Consider the following 9,861-nt stretch of genomic DNA (forward strand, 5'->3'; position numbering starts at 1 on the left):
GGGTAAGGTCTGCGTACACTCTACTCTCCCCAGACTCCATTAGTAAGATTTTACTGAGATGTTGTTGTAGGTTCTATTTTAAAAAGAAATTTCTATTTCATTTAGAAATTGGAAAGAGGAGGGGGAGAAATAGTAAAAATAGCACGGTATAACTAGTTTTCGGACCGCTCATTCAAAAATAACTAGCGTTTACCAAGTCAATAAAAAATAGCCACTATTTTGCTGCAACAGAGATCAGTCCAACATAATATACTGGAGTTCAGTGTACCTGTGTATGAACTCCAGCATATTATGCTGGACCGGTATACTTTGCTGGCTCTAGTATAATATACTGGAGACTGGAGCACCGGTGCTCCAAACTCCAGTATATTATGCTGGACCGATATACTTGCTGGAACTGCAGTATATTTTGTAGGAGTTCTAGTGTACTTATGCTAGAACTCCATCATATTATATTGGAGTTCCAACATACTTATCCTGGAACTCCAGTATAATATGCTGGAGTTCAAGTATACTTATGTTGGAACTCCAATATAATATACTGGCGTATTTTTCGGGTTTTGAATAGTGTTTTCGCTCAGATTTATTTTTACATGAAAATTGGCTAAATTTCAGTTACTTGTAAAACTGAGTTATTTTTGAACGTCCAATTGTAAATCTGGCTATTTTTGAATTTCTCCCGGAGAAGTAGATAATGTGGATTAAACCTACACCTATTTTGTAGAAGAATTCTAACGATATCACTAGATTATAAGTCTTTCTCTTTTCGGTTCTCATTTTTTATTTTTATTTTTTGATATTGTCTGTTGAAATTATGTTTTGACCCTCAAATTCAAACCACATGAACCTACCCTAACTTCACTCAAATTGTATAACTATTTTTGAAATTATTTATATATATGTGCAGGTAACCAAAAATTCCACCACAAAAGGGAGGAAAAAGAAGGAACAAAAATAAAAAGAAAAACTTTGCATAACTTAATAATTCTGTCCAACCAATCCCCATAGTTGAGAAAAAGAAAAAAGGACAAAAGAAAAGTATGAGAAAAATGGGTATGTTCCAAAAATTTCTTTAGTTTAATTAGTCTATAAGCAGTGGAATTTTGTGTTTATTTATCACCAACTACCCAATAGAAACAAAAAAACTCAATCATGTCAATCATAATTCTCAATTATTAGGTATTGGAAACTAATAGAGTAAGTAAATAAGCCAAAGACCTAAAGTGATTAAGTTATCATATTTGTTGACTAAATAACTAAGTTGATTTTGACCATATCATTTAGCAACATATTTCAACTGCTTGGCCTAAACTTAGCACATATATCATGCCATATAAATTATATTTTGGAACCATCTATTTGTCCAATTCATATTCCATTACTAAAAGCAGCATGCTGAAGCAGTCAAAATTTGTCCCATGCCATTTGTGGAATTCTTAAAAGTGATTAAATTTTTTTTAATTTTTTATGGTATTTGTTAGTGGTACTGATATTGTCTTTTTCGTCTTTTTGAACATATAGTCTTTCGGAAACAGTCTCTTTACTCACTGGGGTAGGGGTAAGGCCTGCGTACACACTACCCTCCCCAGATCCAGTAGTAGGATTTTACTGGGTCGTTGTTGTTGTTATTGTTAAAGTGATTAAAAATGATAGTCTAATGCATAAAGTATTTCGTATTTATGCAAGGTTCGAGGAAGGGCCACACTTCTAAGTATGTGACGTAGACAGTCTACTCTAATGTAAGTATTAGTGACTGCTTTTATGGTTCAAACCTGTGACCTATACGTTATACGGAAACAATTTTTACAGTTATTTCAAGACTTTAATGGATCGTATATAGAAACTTGAATCCGATCACTTCATAAATTTATTTAAGTACGAAAACGAAAAGAAACGAAAATATATTAGAATTGGAGGGTAGAAGTAATTTCATGCAAGTAAAATTAATGATATATAACTTACCAAGTGGATGAATATTGTTTATCACGTATGAAATAATGTTAGGAGAAGAACTTTTTAGTCGATAAGAAGGAAAAGAATTTATTTTAATTCGGTATTTGTACTAAATCAATTGATACAAAATACTTATATAATTTTTTTTATCATTTAATCATGATTAAATGATATATTTTCCTTCTTTAATTTGGAACTTTGAAAATAAGATTTCTTTCTAAAATACCAAGCATATTTACTAATGATTTCCGCAATAGAGAGTATTAGGCTCCTTATACAATTTCTTGCTAACATGTAAATTTTGATCCCTGAAACTTTAGGATTTTCAAAATAAAATATTTTCGCTGAAACCTAATTCTCAATATTATTGTCATGGTAATAGCCATAGGTAAATTTATGATGGAATCTCACGTCATACAGGAGATGGATGGGTTTTCTGGAATTTTTATATGGTTTGGACAATTCTCACTTTTTGAATTAGTTTTTAGGTTGAGTTAGGTCCAAAGTCCATTCTTATCATGGTGCCAGAGTCAATCCTCTAATGCAGGCTGCATGATAGATTGTTCACGCTCTAGCTAGCTGGCAGGTCTGGATGTGCGAGGATTGATAGAATCCTACATTGAAGATGGATGAGTTCCTTTGACTCTGTATACTGCTCGGGCAATCCTCACCCTTTGAACTAACTTTTGGGGTTAAGCTAAACACTTAACTAGCATTTGACCATAGATTTCCAAATTTATTTTGAAAAATCTGATTTGAGTGAAGTTTGGTTTGAAGATGAAAATGTGTTTGGACATCAGTTTTCAAAACATATTTCCCAAATTTATTTTGGAAAAACATGAAACATGACTTGTACCCACAACTTCTAAAAACTATTATAAATACCCAACAATACCATTATCAATAACATTCATTATATTATCGCAAACCATAGTCCTGAACATAAATAAATTTAGTACAAAATTATCATTTTTATAATGAACTACATAATACACTATCAGATAACCGAGAAGACGAAGTAACATTATTACAAAATAATAAATGGTGGGCTCTTTTATAAAATACAAAATTCTAGGCAATTTTTAAAAAATATAATAGTGATATTTTGGCCCAAAAACAGCTATTGCTGGTGTTGGGATTTAGGAATTTACCAAAATATAGCCAAAATCTATGGCCAAATGAGTCCTTAGGCTCAAGGTCCATTCATACCATTTTATGAAATAAGGAGGAGAATAAATTGAAGATACGTCTAAAACATTGCAAGATAAAAAATATCTTAAAGTAAGACTTGAACCTAACAGGAAAAAAGGGGTAGAAATCATAAATTAAGACATTTGCATGAATATTAAGCAAGAGAAGCATGTTTTCCTGCCGACAGAAGCAAAGAATTTAAAAGATAATAGTACACCTATTGCAGTCTATAGCAAAGTTTTAATTTCCAAATTTAAGGAATTGTACTTTATTTCTGTCAATTTTCTAATGTATTATTTTCCCTTCTTTTGTCTGAAAAGAAAGCAAAGTTATTTGACTTCTTTCTCATAAAAGAAAAACATCATGAAGTACCAAAAATTCCAATTTTTTTCAATGCCTTTGACACAATGACTTACTCTCTCATTCTTTCTCTTCCTATAAAAGCAAAAGGAGACTTCTTTAAAGTAGAATTAATTCTTTCTCTAAAGTCAAAGGAGGGTTAATTATGTATTAGAATTAATTATTATTTATTAGCCGTAACGATAGTAATTAATTCAATAGAATACCACAAAGCAAAGCAAATGAATTCCCAAAAGTACAAAAAACAGAGATACTAAAATAATCAGATTAGTCGCAAAAAAGAAGGAAAAAGAGAAAGGATAAAGTAAACCCTCAAAGCTGTCAACCCTTTTCCGTGAAATGAGAAAGAATCAAACACCCAATTTTTCCCATCCTTGATTTCCATAACTTAATTCATCTTTTTTAATTTCCTTTTTTTTTTTGTAAATTAGGGAACAACAACCACAGTCATATTGAAGAAGTAAATCGCAGTAAGCAAGCTACGTACAACAACTCGATCAAGAAAGTATGCAGGATTTGGTAATTATTGATAATCATCTATTATAAAAACATCACTATAATATATATATCCAAAACAATACTCCATTAAGGAAAAACTTAAGTAGAACAGGGAAATCAAAGGATCATCATTAAGGAGAAAAGATTAAAAGTAACATGAGTACTTAATTTCCATTGGCATTTCCTGCTGTTAGCTTAAGTTAAGCTTACTTCAACCAAGTCTACCTAAATACGGCATCGTTCTTGGTTCTCTCTTTTTTTTTTTTTTCCATATGAAATTGAAAAAAAGATAAAAATAAAGACTAAAAGACCCTTATTTTGGTAGACTTGACTTTGATGGCCACGCACTATTTTCACATTTAATTTCTTTTTTCTCCGTAGAAAAGGGGGTCAGTGAAACAGTCAACGCCGTTAAAAAACTTCCAAACAAACTTCTTAAGCTTCAGAAACAGAAGTAGCGTCTTTAACGGAGGGATCAATTCCGCCGTTACCAATCGTGGCTGACTGGACAGTCAAAACCGACAAGTTAGGAGAGGATGGTCCACCAGCCTCGCCACCACCGCCGTTGGTGGCGGGGCCTCCTCCTCCGCCGAGTAGTGGGTTGTTGCCACCGTTGCCGTTAGGGATCATGGGGTTCCTGGAGTGACACGTGGCAGTTGAAATAGCTGTAGCTAAGGAAATTGGCATTAGGCATAAGCCTTTCCCTTGCAGATATTGCATTGCTGAACCCATATCCTCCTCCATTAGTTTAGCCACCTGGTGCTCCGTTACCGTCATACTGTCATTGTTTGAGGACGACGCCGTTCCGTTTCCTCCCCTTCCTCCATTTCCTTCTCCTCTTCCCTGTAACAAGCCAATTATTATATGAGCTTAACTTATGACATTACACGATTAAGTTATCTAAAAGATAGTTATAAGTAAACGTTAATAATGATAATAATAATAATAATAAGAAGAAGAACTGCTGCAAATTATAGCTTAACAAAAAAAACAATCCGAGGCACTAATCTAGCTATGTGCAGGGTCCGAATAAAAGGTCTATTACAAAATAAATAATGCTGATAGTTTAAACTGATTAGCGGCAAAAACATCCTTTAGAAAGAGGTGTTACTCAGACACCACTTTGCAAGCAAAAAAATCTTTTTATGTGTGTAAATATATATTTCTAAATAATAATATGAATATAGTACATGGCGATATCGAATGAGAATAGTAATACAAAGTATATATGTCCAATATGAAATAGAAAGTGAAATTTTAAAGGGATTTTCACACAAATAGTTGAACGAATTCATTGTATACTTTTCATATTTGGGATACATAAATTATGTATATATTATACATTTGTATCTATTTTTAGTTTATACGGTTGGATGAGGAACTATTTAGATTAATTTTAATATTTTAAAACCAATATATTCCTAAACTTGAAATTCATTTATGAATTAAACTGAGACAACAATTAATATCGCTTACATAAAATTAAGTATACTACTTGAACGATAATGTCGTGTTTATAGATAAAGTCTCAAAATTCCTTCTCAAAAAATAGATGAAGTCCCAAAATAGGGAAAGAAAAGGAAAGGGTTTTTTTTGCTAGGAGAGGGAAAAATTGGAAAAAAGTGACAGAAGGGGGAACATAAGTGGGCACGCGTGATACTTTTTGGTTTTGTCGCATTGTGCTGACAGAGAATTTGAGAGAGACAGATTACAGAGGATAATAGGGTGAAATGGGGTATGGTATTTGGGGGGATTGTCTGTTCAAGAATTGTAATGCTTTTTTCTGGTAGTACTATTTCCCCTTTTCATTTCCTGTTGTTTTTCCTTTAAATAGAAAAGCTCAATAGGTACAGCCATCCAACATAGGCATTGGCTATTATCTCAAAAAGTTGACGAACTCTACATTTTCTTGTTTTTCCTTTTCATTTGTATTCACTTTCTTTAGGGTAATTATATCTAACTATTTGGGGTGTGATGAGATAATAAGATTTAGACAATCTTAATGGAAATTTTGAGTTAGAGCCTAGAATGAAAAAACTTCAAAGTAAGGAGCATTTTCCTTTTAGGACTTACGCAAAGATACTTCTCTCTCACATTTTCTTTTTTTTCTTTTGTTTTTTTAAACAAAAGATTAATTCATGAAAATTTGGGATGGATGGGGTTCTGACTGTTTAATTAGAGGGTTCGAACCTAGGGAATAGAGAAATTCCTGATAAGAAAGCACTTCTCATTTGGGGTAGTGATCGAATCTGAATTAATCAGGTCAATACTTTTTGAATACCATATGATTATAAAATAAAAGGATGCTTAGTGAATTGCAAGAATAACTTATCCAAGTCTCTATAAATTTCATGATGAGCATATGAACATCTTTTATCTTGGATCAAATATTAAGATGATGATGAAAGAAGTTTTATTCACATTAACTAAGATGCTGGCAATGTTCAATTCTATTATTTCAATGATTACATGTGAAAATAATGAAAATTTTCAAGAAGGGTTATGATAATGTACCTCAGAGGACATATCAGCAACTAGGGGAGCAACAGCTGCAGCACCACCCAATCTACTCATACTCAGAACCTGAGTTCACACCAGAAAATAAAAACAAAAATGAAGCACAAAAACACATGGAATTGACCAAAAGTAATTCTTTACAATTAAAAAAAGAAGAAGCATATTCACCAAATAATTTAAAAATATTATTTCCCATCCAATTTGTCAACAAGGAAGCATCCTTTAGAATTAAAACAACAAAATTAAAATATTAAAATAAAGAATCGGAGAGTAGTAGTACTTTGACTTGGAGCTGTAGGAATTTGACATAGTCGATGATCTCATCCAGCATTGAAGCCTTGTCCGTCTGTCATTCCATAACCCCAACAAACGCAATCACGTTAGTATCCCATTAATTTAAACACCATATACAATTTTATATTAACTTTCTCTCTTAAATTAATTTAAAACACACAAAAATTTATTATGTCGACACACAATAAGTGATGAACAATATAGTATACTCACTCTGATCACAAATGCCAAATTGTGTGTTTTAAAATATTCGATGTTTCAGAAAAACATGAAATATTTGTTACTTTTTTTTTTCTCTTAAATTTATCTTTACTATTTCAGTTAGTGAAATAATTAATTAAGTTGGATAATTAAGATAAAAATAAAGGTAGTTTATATAAAAACTCTTATGATTAAAGCTATGTAATTTCTTTTTCAAGGGGTGTGCGAAAATTTTAAAATACAGATAATATGAACAGAGGCTGCAAAACATTATTAGAGAAAAATTACCGGCAACAGTGTTTATACCATACTAATATATTCTTGACATGTGTTTATACATAAACTTCCATTGTTTACCATAATTTTTGACGCCCTCCATCTTAATTTGTTCGAACTTATTTGGAGTACGAATATTAAATTGATTAATTTTCAGTGTGAATTCAGATATAAATTTTTTTTAAAATAAAATTTATATATACATAGAAACTAAATAAAAAGTACTATAAATTATACTAATATTTAACAATTGGAAATATTAAAAACTATTTGCAAAAATATAAATAAGAAAATCTTGTTTCATTCCCCAAATAATAGTAGGTTCATACTTTTGAAACAGATGGAATAATAAATATTCCCACCTCATTAAATTATCAAATTAATATAATTTGATATAAATATCTTGTGAAGGTAATTTTATTAAATTATTTAAGAGTAGAGAATAATTTGTGCTATAGTAATATGAACAGACAATAAACAAATGCTAAATTAGATTAGATGCGGTAACTATCAGCAATCCCCGGGAGAATCTCTTTTCCAGTTTCAATTTCAAGTACGCACGGAAAGAAATACAAATTTACAATATTCTCCTCACACACTTTCTACTCGCCCTAATATTTCAACACGTGTCCACTTGAAGATTATGATATCCATCAGGCACATGGGACGACAAATAGTAGAGTTACACCCAGAACAGTTACAGTTTATTATATGATTAAATTTCTAATTTATGGAACTAATGATAATTTAATCAAAGTAATGATCGGATAATTAATGATTAAATTAAAATTAATTAGATTTTAATTTACTTGGGGAGGGTGAAATTACCTTATTGGCATTGGGTACCAGCTCCTGCAAAGCCTTCATTCTCTCTGCAATTCTCTCTCTACGTAACTGCCCACAAAAACAGAAACCCAGAAATTTCGGAATCAGAAAACTGAACATAACAAACACGTAAAAAATCCGAAAAATCGAAAGGGGTAAAACTGTAATTAAAGCTTACTCGTTCAGCAATACTGTGAGGATCAGTTGCTTGTCCTCTACGAGCTCTCACTCGCTGTTGCTTTGGCTGTGCCGCCGGCGTTGTACCTCCAACAGCTGAACCACTTGCTGCCGGAGTTTGATTCATCGCCGGCACCGTTGCCGTAGCTCCGAAACTCTGCGCCTGCATCGTTCCTCCCTATAATTTCGAAAATAATGTATAAATAAATTATCGTTAAACAGTTTATAGTAATAAAATATGAGACTGTATGTATATATGCATGTAAAATTGTGTATGGACCTGAGGATGATGAAAATGTTGAGGTTGACTTGAGTTTTGACCAAGAGATCCAGTGAATCCGTTGAAAAGAGCTTGAACGGAACTGTCATTAGCCTGTAATCAATGACGTAATTACTTAATGGTTTAATAATTAGGAAAATTTGTTAAAAACATTTACAAGTCATAAATATGATTGAATTTACTGCGGAAAAAAAAATGAAACTCACCGGATTTCCGACGCCGTCGTTTTGGTCACCATTACCGAGCATGTTAAGGAAGCCGTTGTCACCGGAGGCTCCAGTCGGAGACCTAAGGCCGTTTCCGGCGAGTGTTCTGGAAAGTAAAAGTTGTTGCTGGAGCAAAAGTGCTTTAGCAGCTGCTACAGTGCCGCCACCACCGCCACCGCCACCAGTGATCTGGTGCTGGCGGAGCTTGGCAGCAAGGAAAGAAGAAGACTGGTCGTCATATTGGAAATGCTGAAGAGGATTAGAAGGAGGAGGCTGGTGGTCATCGCCGGAGCTAGGGTTAGGCGGCAGCGGCGGAGAGAGGTGGTGGTGGTGTGGGTCCCAGGATTTGGAAAGGTCTGGCCAACAAGGTGAAGAAGAAGGAACGGAAGAGAGAATCTGGTCGAGGAAATCGTCGTGAGACGACGTCGGATCGTACTGGTTCATGGCTTGCATTATATCTTTAGTAGCTTGAGTGCAGGTATGACTCAATTTAGAAAGAGATGATTCTGTGGAGAAGAGAGAAAAATAGAAGACATAAATGAATCATATGTTTTGGTTTCGGAATGTTGTTTATATAGGTCGTTTGTATGTGTTGATTTCAAAACCCCCCCACCCCCCACCCCCAACCCCTCTCAATTTCTACCTCCCACTTCGTCAACAAGGATGAAAAAGAAATACTGCTAAGTATTAAAAAAAACTAATTATAATGAAACATCTCTTAACAATATCAGTTCTATAATAATCATTCGCTATAAAAGTCAAGATTTTTATAGAATCAATTTCCAAACTATGTTATAGTATCACTATAACAACATTTTGCTATAACAGTTAAAAAAAATCTAGCACAAATAAGACTATTATAGAGAGGTTTGACTGTGTACTAGTATTAAATGATTATTTTTGTTAATTAGTTTTGAAGTCAAAATTTGAAGTTTATGTGTTCAAAATTTTAATTATTTCAAAATATTGGGTTCTAATTTGTATATTCAATGAATTTCTTAAAATATAAACATGATCTAGACGAAAGCTAATAGTTCAGATCGATTTAAAAGGCCCTCTCTTTCTCCACAACCTGAACTCATT

The 9,861-nt window shown here is 32.9% G+C and overlaps 1 protein-coding gene across 1 annotated transcript; it reads right to left on the reverse strand.

Moving 5' to 3' along the window:
* Positions 1-4,019: 4,019 nt before the first annotated feature.
* LOC107783787 (bHLH transcription factor RHL1) lies at positions 4,020-9,331 on the reverse strand. Its single transcript, XM_016604804.2, has 7 exons — positions 8,779-9,331; positions 8,573-8,665; positions 8,294-8,470; positions 8,119-8,184; positions 6,800-6,865; positions 6,517-6,585; positions 4,020-4,845 (listed from the first exon to the last, which is right to left on the reverse strand). The coding sequence occupies exons 1-7, from the start codon at positions 9,229-9,231 to the stop codon at positions 4,438-4,440; spliced, it is 1,332 nt and encodes a 443-aa protein (XP_016460290.1). The 5' UTR covers positions 9,232-9,331; the 3' UTR covers positions 4,020-4,437.
* Positions 9,332-9,861: the final 530 nt, after the last annotated feature.

This window comes from Nicotiana tabacum, chromosome 9 (genome assembly GCF_000715075.1).
Source record: "Nicotiana tabacum cultivar K326 chromosome 9, ASM71507v2, whole genome shotgun sequence".
Lineage (NCBI taxonomy): Eukaryota > Viridiplantae > Streptophyta > Magnoliopsida > Solanales > Solanaceae > Nicotiana > Nicotiana tabacum.

Excerpts from the sequence above, each read along its gene's own strand:
- LOC107783787 (XM_016604804.2), bottom strand. The coding sequence starts at position 9,231 with ATGCAAGCCATGAACCAGTACGATCCGACGTCGTCTCACGACGATTTC. Across the intron at positions 6,866-8,118 it reads TGGTACCCAATGCCAATAAG|ACGGACAAGGCTTCAATGCT; the intron begins GTAATTTCACCC and ends ATGGAATGACAG. Across the intron at positions 6,586-6,799 it reads TCCTACAGCTCCAAGTCAAA|GTTCTGAGTATGAGTAGATT; the intron begins GTACTACTACTC and ends GTGTGAACTCAG.